Here is a 12,660-nt window from a genome sequence, read left to right as displayed (position 1 = left end):
ACTAGAGAAAAGTCACCCTCTTATATTAGGGCATCCTGTCACAATCTTCACAATCTATGTACCACATGACGTAGGAAAACTGTTGAGACAGTATGCAACTCAAGCATTATCCTCACAGCAGGCACGTAGGTATGAACTAATTCTTTCAACAGCAGATAATGCACTCCTAAAAAGGTGTAATAGGTTGAATCCTGCAATTTTGCTACCGTTACCTGATGACAGGGAAGAGCACCACCAGTGCAAACAGGTGATGCATACTTCAAGCAAATCCCAAGCGGATTTAATTGATGTTCCTTTACAGAATCTGGACTTGATTCTGCTTGTAGATGATTCATCCCGTTACCTACCTGGATGACGGTGGACTGGGTATGCCGTGGTCAGCCAAAGACAAGTAATAAAAGCTGAACTGCTTCCAGTAAGGATGAGCACACAAGGGGCTGAATTAATAGCCTTGACACACGCAGCTCACCTAGCGAAAGGGAAGCGAGTTAACATTTATACAGACTGTCGATATGCCTTTGGAGCATGTCTCGTGGTAGGAAGGTGGAAGGAAGGAACAAGGATTTCTTACATCATCAGGGAAAAGCGTGTCAAATGGGGGAGAAATACATGATTTACTAGAATCAATCCAACTTCCAAAGGAAATTGCCGTAATACATTGCCGGGCCCATACCAAAGACACCACAGAGATCAGCAAGGAAACACCCTCGCAGATGTAGCGGCAAAGGCAGCAGCACACCAGCCACTAAAAGAATGTATGGTTGCAATTCCAAGAACAAACAGATCGAATGGCCTAACTTGGAAGACCGAAAACTACGTACAAAAAAGTTGTTCAGTAGAAGCGAAAAAACAATGGGAAAAATGGGAAGCAAAACCAAATAAAGAAGGAATATGGACAATTGGTGGAAAATCGATTTTGCCAAAGAAATATTTAATCAATCACCATAACTAGGTGGTTTCATGATAAGGCTCATGGGGGACCGGAGGCAGTAGCTAACCAGGTGCAGCAAGTGTGCGTGGCTCCAGGGGTTTATGCAGCTGCCAGAAGAATAGTCAGTAGCTGCTCAACCTGTCAGAAGTTCTCATGCACCAAGCCAAATGAGGAATTAGGGGGACAACCATGGGCTTACTTCCCTTTTCAACGATTACATGCTATACATCTATACTGATATGCTGCCAGTCTGTGATTACAAACACTTATTAGTGGTAGTGGACCAATTATCAGGATGGGTAGAAGCTTTTCCAACAAGAAAAGTAGATACAGGATGGGTGTTAAAAGCTCTACTAAAAGAAATTATACCGAGATATGGAGTGCCAGATTCAATCGAATCAGACAGAGGCCCTCATTTTATGGCAGGAATAATCAATCAGTCGTATAAGTCTTTAGGAACAGAGAGAAAATTACACGCTCGCTATCATCCCCAATCCTCGGGACAGGCAGAAAGGATGAATAGGACTTTGAAAGAGGAATTAGCAAAAACCTGTGTACATAAGGGGCTAAAATGGCCAGAAGCCCGAAACTGAGCTCTGTGGGATATTTGGAATAATCTGAAACAGCCCATAGGGTTAACACCCGCAGAAATTCTTTTAACTATACCAGGAACTTATATCCCAGCTAAGACCAGCCTATTGGATGGAGATGAATGATAACTCAGTATGTACTGGGTATGCAAAAAAGATTTGAAGCCACTTGGAAGCAAGCCCAACGGTACCAACCCACTCCCCCTGAAATCCAGGTACATGATATACGGGCCAGGGATGAAGTTCTGATTAAGGTGTACTCCAGAAAATCAAAACCTGAACCTAAAGAGGAAGGTCCTTATACTGTGCTGTTATGCTTTTATTTCGCTGTTAAAGTTGCAGGTAAAGAAAGCTGGATACACCATTCGTATGTCAGGCAGGTCGTGAACAACCATCTACTAGATAAATAATCCATCCCGTGAGGTGGCTGTGCATACTGCTTATGTGCTGATGATGTTGCTTACCTTGACCCATTGTGGAGATTCAACAAATTGGCCATGGTCTCATGCTCATACTAAATATACGGGGAATATGGGATTAGATTCCAGTGTAAGCCAACAAGTCAATAAAGGCCTAAACCTGTCAGCTGTGGTTATGCATGGAGCAGAGGTTTACTCAGAAAACAAATGGAGCTGGGATAGTACAAACAGACTTCCCCAACGGTTAGGGAAAGTCAGACAGGAGATCAAAATAGGGTGCTGGGTAATAAATGGATCTACACATGGATAGGTAACTCAGATTTCAACAACCAAAGTACAGATAAACACTGAACAGAAAAAGAACTGTGCCACCGAAAAATTAAGATTGTTGACACAATTTTACTCTAGTCCAACCAGTTTTTGTAGTTTGCCTCTGGGCACACAATAGCATAGGGCTAACATTTAAATTCAAACTAGGCATTACTGAACCTAGTACAACAACAACAGCAGTAACCCCAGCTGCAACTTTTCCTCCCAAAACAGGTATTCCAATTACCCTGTCAGATAAGAGGACACTGTCCCTCCTCATTCCTGAAATTGGCCCCTATGCAATTAAAAATGTGGGCCAACAACAAGTGTTATTCAATCAATCATGGTCTCTTAAACAAGTAGAACTAGTAATGCAAATTAATATCTCCACAATTAAACCAACTTGCTCATCGTTTCTAAGTACCTCCTGCATGGGATGGTCAGCATGGTTGCATGAGCAAATCTTCACCTCTCCAAAACGAACAAGGAGAGATGTGACCAATATCATAGGAACAGGACTGGGAATCTTAATAATATAGGTGTCAAAGTGCTTGTAAACTAAGTGCAACAATGAGTGAGTTGAACAAATTAAAACATCCATTACTATCTTCTCTACTAGCATTGGGAACTAACCAAGGGCTCTTATCTGATATATTGCTGCAATGGGAGAAAATTAATGAAAAAGATCACCAATTGTAGATGCACTCAGTATAATATAGGACAACATTTCCCTAGCCCTCAGTTGTATTCAGGCTCAATTATGGATGCAGGCTATGGTAGCAGCAATTATAAGGGAGGGTGAAGAGGGCACCCTAGCCATTGAAATCCGACAGATAATTTGGAATAATGTGACAAAATTTGAAAAAGAGAGTTGTACCATCTGTCATATCATCATTTAATTAAATAATTAATTTTAGTGTTATACGCGCGTGAAACTCTACTCCTCGGTAACCTAATGTCTAACTGTTTCCACTACAAGGTCCATGCCTTTCTTGTACCAGGGAGACCAGAAATCCCAGTTTAGTATCATCAGTAAACTTGCTGAGGTTGCACTCTGTCCCATCTGCCAGGATGTTAATGATGTTGTTAAGCAGTACTGGTCCCTCTATGGGCCCCTGAGAGACTTCACTAATGAGTGGCCTCTAGCTGGACTTTATACCACTGACCACAACCCTCTAAGCCTGGCACTTCAGCCAGTTTTCACAGAATCACAGAATCACAGAATAGCCAAGGTTGGATCAGACCTCTGGAGATCATCTAATCCAACCCCCCTGCTCATGCAGAGTCATCTAGAGCACGTTACACAGGATTGTGTCCAGGTGGGTTTTGAATATCTCTAAGGAAGGAGACTCCACAACCTCTATGAGTGCATCCTACTCCAGTGCTCTGTCACCCTCACAGCAGACAAGTTTTTCCACATGTTCAGACAGAACTTCCTGTGTTTCAGTTTCTGCCCATTGTCTCTTGTCCTGTCACTGGGCACCACGGAGAAGAGACTGGCCTCGTCCTCTCGACAACCCCCCCTTCGGATACATTGATGAGATCACCTCTCAGCCTTCTCTTCTCCAGGCTCAACAGGCCCAGCTCCCTCAGCCTTTCCTCATAGGACAGATGCTCCAGTCCCCTCATCATCTTTGTAGCCCTCCGCTGGACTCTCTCCAGGAGCTCCATGTCTCTCTTGTCCTGGGGAGCCCAGAACTGGACACAGTACTCTAGATGTGGCCTCCCCAGGGCTGAGTAGAGGCGCAGGATCACTTCCCTCGACCTGCTGGCAACACTCTTCTTAAGGAAGCCCAGGATATCATTGGCCTTCTTGGCCACAAGGGCACCCTGCTGCCTCATGATTAACTTGTTGTCCACCAGCACTCCCAGGTCCTTCTCCACAGAGTTGCTTTCCAGCAGGCCAACCCCCAGCCTGTCCTGCTGCATGGGGTTATTCCTGCCTAGGTGCAGGACCCTGCACTTGCCTTTGTTGAACTTCATGCATATCTGTATGCAGATAGCTATATTTAGGCTCCTGAAACCATGCTTGATGTCTTGAAGTTAATTTCTGCCTCCTCTGCAGCCTTTTTTTCTTTTTTTTAACTCCACAGAGGAGACAAAATTCAAAGGTTAGCATATGTGACCAAAACACAGTTTCCCCTGAGCGAGGCACTGACGATGCCGTGGAGCTCACGTTATCCCCAAGGATATCAAATTCAGGCTGTTGCTAGCTGCTGTGGGTTAAAAACAAGAAGATCCAGGATTTTTAAATAGGTTAGTAGAAAGCAGCTTCAATCAGTAGAAGCGACTCTTTCCCCTCTAGTTTAGGCACCCAGCTCACCAAAAAAACCTTTCACATCAGTGTGAATTCCAGCTTTGCTTAATTTGAAGTACATCAATTCCCTCAAAGCTGAAAAGACCAAAAAGGTGAATAAGCAGCATTTTCTTCTTGTATCTTATCAGCTCAAGTGTTGCATTCACAGAATGTCAATTCAACTGATTAACAGCTTTCTTTTGTTACTTCAAATGCTATGGAAATGTAGCTCAGAAAAACTCTCTCCTTCCTCTCCTCTCTTCTCCTTTCCTTTCCTCTCCACTCTGCTCCACTCTGCTCCTCTACATCCTGTATGTTCTTTCTGAAGTAAAATACATAGTTTTCTATCTAGCCAGATTCAGCTTTGAAGAGTTCTTTAGATATTAAAATTAAAAACAAGATATAAGGGATTATTTGAATTCAGTGGACATCTCTGGATAAGGTAACCATTAGATAACAACAGAGAGTGGTGATGATGACTAGAGCTTAATAGTAATGTTACCTCACATGATTTCCTAATGTGTTTGGATTATATAGACTGCCTTTGTATGATTTTGTTTTTATGTAATGATTATCTTCAACTTACTGTAATGACAATAGTCTTAAAGATTATTTATTTGAAGAGTGACTCACACATAACAGCTTTGAAAAATAGGGATGAGCTTGCATTTAAGAGCTCTTTAACCTGTCACTGCTGTCATGATTTTTGATTTTCATAAGCAATATGACCAGAAATGACCAGCACAGCAAATACCAGTTATATCCTATCAGTAATTCTTCAATTGGATCTGTATTTTGAAAATATTAGTAACTTTTTTTGGCAAGAAAATTCTTTCAGGACCAGGATACACTGTTCCAGAGAAAATCCAAAACTAACGCTGATATTAGAAGCCTCTTTTTCTTTGAACTAAAACATGTTAATTATCCTTATTTAAATAGGCATGTGTGTACGTGTGTGTGTGTGTGTGTGTGTGTGTGTGTGTGTGTGTGTGTGTGTGTGTGTGTATACATATATATATATATGTATATATATGAAGACTGTTAGGAGTGAGTTTGATTTGCTTAAAACCAAATTCATATAATTCTAATATTTAATATTTATTAATTGACATATCTGGACCTTTATTAATTAATAATCAGATTTTTTATTTAAATATGGAAGCAAATATTATAGTTCACTAATAGAACTATAAATAAACCCGTGGAGCAACTAGGCAAGGATTACTGTAATGACAGTCCATCACAAACTATCCTATTAATATTCTGTATTTGTTTTTCTCAGATTCCATCACCATACAAATGGCAACAAACTAAGCACGCTAAGAACATTTAGGGTTATTTTTGACGGTGGAGGGACTGCCATGGTAAGACTTTTTAATTGATGAATGCTTATTATTGAAACCACCTCATGTATTGCCCTAGAACGCTGATGTTTTCAACAGCAAAATAGAATCCTTATGATTTCTCCATGGCAACTCTAGCAAAGTCTGCTCCATGTATTACTATCAGGTAATGTAAACAGAAGATGAATACAAGCATGAACTGTAAGGGAAAAACAAAAAAATCCCCAAATCTACAACCTTCTGGTCTCTGCCCATTACAGCTTCTCTCAGCAATGTAATTTAAATAAATTTTCCAAAACAAATAAACATGTAACTTTTGACGTGCAATCTCAGAGCTACTTGATATGAGATACTTGAAAAGGAGATTGTTGTGACCTTTGGCTCTTCCAAACAGAATACATTTTAGAGCATCTCTGCTTGTTTGGTACCAAATCACAAGTATTAAATTACATTAGACTACTTGAAAATTTCCCTCAAAACTGCAGCCAATGAAAAAAATATATACTTTTATATTTTATTTCTGGAAAATATCTCGCTAAACTCAACATTTGGGTTTCATTCCACTTCAGTATTGATTTTTTTTGCACAACAAAGGAAGGAAAAAGGTAGAAGCATGAGAAGAAAAGTCTGTTTCGTCAGTTACTCCCTTTCTAGCTCTTAGACAGGGTTTTTTTTGAGGGAGGGATCTATGTGAATTTGAGCTATAGAATTATCTTTGGGCATAAAATTTAAGCACGTACCATTTTCAGTTAATTTTCCTTCAAAAATGTTACTGGTTCAGTTGTTCTTTTTCTTTTGTTTTATGGCATTTTTTGACTAAAGGGTTATCCTTTTGATGCTATTTGGGGATACTTTGTATTTGCATTTCATAATTTTGCATCCAAAAGGGTTTAAATTTGTCATTCCTTTAATAAATGGGCATGTTAATTGAAACACAGCTAACCTTACTAAGTTTTCACTTTTTAATATGCTGCTAAATCAGAAGGCCTTTGGGATCTAGTGTGTTTTTCTCTTCCCATAATTCATTAAAGAAATAGCCAATGCTGGCTTGCTGAGATGTAAATATTAAATCTCTCAGATTATGAAGTTACCTCAGAGGTATCCTAGAACAGACATTGCTTTGCAGTGCCTGTGGCGACAATGATATGAAAGACACCTGTCCCAAGGAGTAATGCCTGGTCCTTCAGCTGTGTGGTACAGAGAAACTCGTATCCACACAGTTCAGGGTTGGTGCCCGCTGGACTGGGACTGATTATCTACGTATTGCACAGCCTTCACTCTCCTCTGTGCTGTGATCTTGGGGTCCTAAAACCAACTAACAAACAAAGAAACGAAGCAGCTCTGCTTTTTTAGTTTCTAAGTGCTTTAAATAACGAAAGAGCTGTGTGGCTATCACAAAATAGGTGTTTTTATAATATAAAATCATAGGTTTGCGTTGCTTTCCATAATGCCTGGTAGAAGCGGTACAAAACTACATGGTGGTTTTGAGGCTGTCAGGCCAGCTGGAATAGTGTTGAAAAAGTTTGTCATGTTGAAGGAATTAGTCTCAGTATAGTGTCATCCATGAAGCCTACAGAGAGTGATCCCTGGAGTGAAATATTCTTTATTTCCTCCTCTGAGGGAATAAATTTGCTAAACTCAAGAGCATGGATGAATTAATGTACATGCAATATTGGCAGGGGATCAGGAACAAGGAGTGAACTAGGAAACTAAAGTATTTAACACTGTAAATATACCCTGTCTTAGGTGTACAAAACAGTATTGTCCAGCCTTGATATTGTCAGTGGAAAAAGATGGATTACCCTGAGGGAGATGCAGAATCCAGATGAGCTGTGTCAGCTGTCTGTGGCAGGTGGTAAAAATTACCACTCCCCTCCCCCTTGTTTTTCCCTTCAGACTGATCTGAATAGCATCCTTCACTGTATTTCCATTTCCCTATCCCCACTAGGACAGGGTTTCTGGCAACAGGACTCTGGTAACTGAATTCATCATCCTGGGATTTCCCCATGTCAGGGAAGTCGAACTGCTTCTCTTTGCCATCTTCATGCTGATGTATGTGCTGACCTTCACCGAGAATATGGCCATCATCCTGGTCATTGGTATGGACTACCACCTTCATACTCCGATGTATTTTTTTGTAAGCAACCTCTCCTTCCTGGAGATTGGCTACACAACTGTGACAGTGCCAAAGATGCTGGCCAACATTGCCATTCAGTCACAGACCATCTCTGTCACTGGCTGTTTCACACAGATGTACATCTTCTTCTTCCTTGGCTCAGCTGAGTGCTTACTGCTGACTGCCATGGCCTATGACCGCTATGTGGCCATTTGCAATCCACTGCATTATACCACCATTATGGATCGGAAAGCTTGTTTACGGCTTGCTCTGGGGTCTTGGTTGGGTGGCTTCCTTGCCCCTGCTCTTCCCACCGCCTTCATCTTCCGCCTGCCCTTCTGTGGTTCCAACATCATCAACCACTTCTTCTGTGACTCACCACCTCTGCTGGCGCTCTCATGCCAGGACATCTTTGAAATCGAGGTCATCAACTTTGTGGTGGGCACAATAGTACTTTTGAGCTCCTTCATCCTCACCATGGTCTCCTACACCTTCATTGTGGCCACCATCTTGAGCATACCCACAGCTGAAGGACGCAGCAAAGCCTTCTCTACCTGTGCCTCTCATCTGACCATTGTCACCATCTTCTATGGGACCACCATCTTCATGTACATCCGCATCAAGACCATCCAGGCTTTTGATTTCAACAAGGTTGTCTCTGTCTTTTACTCTGTGGTTACTCCAGTCCTGAACCCTGTCATCTATAGCCTAAGGAACAACGATATCAAGCAAGGCATGAGGAAAGTACTTCTGAGGCAAAAGGACACTTTGTCCAAGTAAGATTGGCTCAAGGGGCAGTAGGGAAAGTGGGAGAAACAAGGAGCTAACTTGGAAAGCCTTTTTTTCTCCTCCAGAACTTTCAACCACATCAATGAGGCAGCAAAACCTCTGTCTGCGAGGCTCCCTCAGGAACTAATACAAACAGAATCTAAAATTTCATTTCAGTTTCTTTGCCCTTCAGAGGAGAGATTCATCTCACCTCAGTTTAATCATCTAGAAGTCAGTTGTCTAATTCTAGGCTAGTCACCTGGGTTCCCACCTGTATCAATGAAGATAGGCTGGACCTTGACAGAGCAGTTTATCACATCTTAAGACTGGTGTCACTCTTCAAATGTTTCTGTTGCTGTTCGTTGACTAAATGACTAATTTAGACAGCATGCATAAGTACTGAATATACAAAATTAAGAAAGATGAATCTTTACCCAGATGTCTTATGCCTTTTAGCGCTACTAAAATCAAATCAAACTTTGGAGACCCAGGCAATCCTACAACTCATTTTTGGGACAGTGAACCCAAACCACAGTTTCCTTCTGTGCATGCATCACGCTCTGCACAGGGTGAGCTATATGTCCCTTGTGGCATATGGTCCCTGTGTACTAGAAATCTCTGAAGTCAAATCAAGAGTGCTTAATCCAACTCCCTCCATCAAATGAAAAGTGAAAAGAGAAGTTACCATTTCTAACAAGCATTAACCTCAGTCACATCTCAATTAAGGCAGATAAATTATGCCAAAGATGGATCTATTTCTGTTTGCTGGCTACAAAGGAAACCTATAGTGTCTAGTCCAATTGTGAATGTCTGTACGGTAGATGCCTTAAATTAGTTGGGACAAAACTCATTCTGATTCCTAACTTGAGAGTCCCAATCAAATGCCTAGTCTTGAGCAGAAAAATGTCTAAGTCTAAAATCTTTCAGTTCCTATTGAAATGGGAAGGCCAATGGGCATTAGACATTTATTACTGTTTTCTGTATCTATATATTAAAGCATAGATACATCTTTATGATTTATTTAAGGTGCATCTAATGAAATCAGCATCGGTTGTGCACAAGAGAAATAAGAAAAAATAAGAATTTAAAAGCATTATTTGCACCACAAAAATCACACACTGAGAATTAAATATGAGGCATCTACTGTTCCTTAGAAGGCTCAAGATCCTCTCCTACTCAGAAACCTCTTCTTTGTGAGCGTTCTGGTATGGACACAAGCATAAACGCTCATTTTCCAAGATGAGCTTTGGTTAGCTTTTCAGAACAATTCAAAAAAATCAGTCTGTATGCCCTGAGAACTGCTCTGGTCCTGTTTATATTCAGCCCTTCCTGCAAAGAATCTTAGGGTGAGGACAATTTTAGATTTATACATCTAAGTAGGTAGCACAATTTCCCTTTTTTAATCTCTAATAGGTAATTTTCACCTCAGAAGTAGCTGTTTTCATCAATTAAAGAAGGCATTTAGATGGGTTTTATAGTACAGATTTCTAAATGTGAATGAGCTGATCCCCTTGTGTCTCTTCTATAAAGCAACTCTGTTTCTTTTTTTCACTTAAGTAAAAAATCAAGCTATTTCTCATCATAATTTCAGGAAGCAAGATGAATAATTTGAGAAAGGCCAAATAATGGAAACATGTAGACTAAAAACAAAAATGTTATTGCATAGACTAAACAATTCTTTTGCTCCACATATATATTTAAATGATGCATAGATAATATTTGAAATGCTGTACGTGTAAGAAGTTACATGCATATGTAGCGCTTTTCAGTAATAATATATGTTTGCATGCGAGCACACCTCCTTTTTAGATCGCTATACTACTGCAGTTACAGCTAAAAGTTTTGTGCAGATAAATCTATAAATATATAACAATATATAAAATATATAGAAACCGTAAGAATAGCTGCAAAGCAGTCAGAAATGGTAAAAATCATTAAAAAATTGTTTTTCAGCTGATTCTTCACTTTTTTAACCTTTTTCAGTTTCCAACCCATTTTCAGTTAGAGCTAATATAATTGATGGTAATTATTTTTATTTTTTTGATTGCATTTTCTTGTGACCTACTTAGTAAAGTAGAACATATTACTGGAAATGGATGAAAAAATCTATTTTTGCTATCATTCTGGGGTAATAATATAACTAACCAAATGCTAATTTAGAAACAAACAACATGCAAGCAATATTTCTTTAATATTTAGGGGTAAAAGTCACATACAATAAGAATGAAAGATATTCTAAACGTTTAGCTGTAAAAACACAAATTACGACCCAGGAAATATTACTGAACATGAACGTACATAACACTGAGGTATGTTAGACTTTTAATCAGCAATAGTGACATCAGAAAGTAGGTCTGCAGAACAAAGAATATATACTTTTTCTCTATAAAAGAGCAATACAGCTAGATAGGAAAAAAAGAGAGTCATTGGTACACTGACTGCTGTCCCTTCCTCCCTTCCCCTTCCTCCTCCCCCCCTCCCCCACTCTTTTACTGGGTACTAGTGCATGTAGTACTTTTCATCTCTTGGTGTTCATCTTTGCTGTGCTAATTTCCCACAATAACCAGCCATGATGATTCCTTTTAAAAAAAAAACACTAGTACTTTCTATTTTTTTTTGTTCCTTACTGAAGTTTTTTTTACTCTTTTAATGAATGCTTTCTTAATTTAGATTATGCCGTTAGCTTTTTAAGGAACGGCCCAAACAGAGCCTGAAAAATCGACACTTAAGTACAGATCATTTGAAACTTAAATGACAGAGGCTGAGCACAAAAGCTGTGCCCTTAATTATGACAAAACGAAACCAGATATATGAATATATGTATATGCACATGCACATCTATGCTTGTGTCACTACACATAGCAGAGAGTCCGATGATAAAACAATGGAATAAAAAAGCAACCACATGGAGAGAAACACGTTCTTTACATCTCTCCACAAACTAATTATGGAAAACAAGTCAGATAAACTGCATTCAATATGTAAATTTTTTATTTCCTTTGACTGTAGATCATGTCTTGATGGCTAGCTCAGCTGCAGAAGTATACATTGTCTGCAGTTGAATCCCATCTTCCATGTCTAAGGACTGTAGTCAAAATGGAAGCCTATTTGTCAGCCATTTGCTATGGCCGATCTTCAGAGGATGATTTATCCCACACAAAATGAGTATCTAAAGCAGGTGGAAAGAGTAAGCCTCTGGAGAGGCTTCAAGCTCGCTGTTGAGTTAGAGGGAGAATAGACATGTAGTTTAGACTCAGATATCGGTCTTAATTATCTTGATTAATACAGAGGAATTCAAACCTTGGTTACTGAACACATGCTGGAATTGTGTCACCATTACATTTTTCATGATTTTGGTGAACAGCCTTTTGATTTCCTTGTAAGTCTTTCCTTTCAGTGAAAAGAAATGTTGTGTTGACAGGAAGGTAGAACATTTTCCATTCTTTCTCAAAGAGCAAACCTGATCTGCAAAACGGACTCATCCTGAACTGCCCCTCGAGGAATTGCCTTCTCTCCACTTATTTTTAGGAGGAATTTGAAAAACTTGTTTCTTGCTGATAACTTAGCCTTTGCAACTAGCCTTGCTCTAAGGGAGCCAAACGTATCCTTTCCCCTGAGGCAAAGTATTCCAGGGAATTGCTAACGATTCTTTTGTTATTATTCTTACTCTGTTATTTCCTTTATAACCTTAAGCCTACACTTATTTCCCATTTATTTTCTTCTGAAAAATCTTGAACTCTCCTTTCCTGGCTACCCTCAGATCAATATCTTGGGATCACGCCTGATGGACAGATAGGTAGATAGAGCGACTGTCTGATAGACAGACAGACCGACCTTTGGATTTAGACATAAAGGTAGGAATAGATATATAGACCTAGGTGCAGGAAG

The 12,660-nt window shown here is 39.8% G+C and overlaps 1 protein-coding gene across 1 annotated transcript; it reads left to right on the top strand.

Annotated features, from left to right (window-relative positions):
- The first annotated feature begins 351 nt into the window (after window positions 1-351).
- On the top strand, window positions 352-8,784 carry LOC104144832 (olfactory receptor 6F1-like). Its single transcript, XM_068918754.1, has 5 exons — window positions 352-366; window positions 1,737-1,863; window positions 2,484-2,560; window positions 3,320-3,568; window positions 7,837-8,784. Exons 1-5 carry the CDS (start codon window positions 352-354, stop codon window positions 8,782-8,784), a joined length of 1,416 nt encoding a protein of 471 aa, XP_068774855.1.
- Window positions 8,785-12,660: the final 3,876 nt, after the last annotated feature.

The sequence above is a fragment of the Struthio camelus genome, chromosome 25 (genome assembly GCF_040807025.1).
Source record: "Struthio camelus isolate bStrCam1 chromosome 25, bStrCam1.hap1, whole genome shotgun sequence".
NCBI classification, from domain to species: Eukaryota; Metazoa; Chordata; class Aves; order Struthioniformes; family Struthionidae; genus Struthio; species Struthio camelus.
This window is presented reverse-complemented; position numbering and strand designations above follow the sequence as displayed.

Coding starts and splice junctions, on each gene's coding strand:
- LOC104144832 (XM_068918754.1), top strand. Junction 2,561..3,319: donor GCCCCTATGCAATTAAAAAT/GTGGGCCAACAA, acceptor CCCATCTGCCAG/GATGTTAATGATGTTGTTAA. Junction 3,569..7,836: donor TTACACAGGATTGTGTCCAG/GTGGGTTTTGAA, acceptor TATCCCCACTAG/GACAGGGTTTCTGGCAACAG.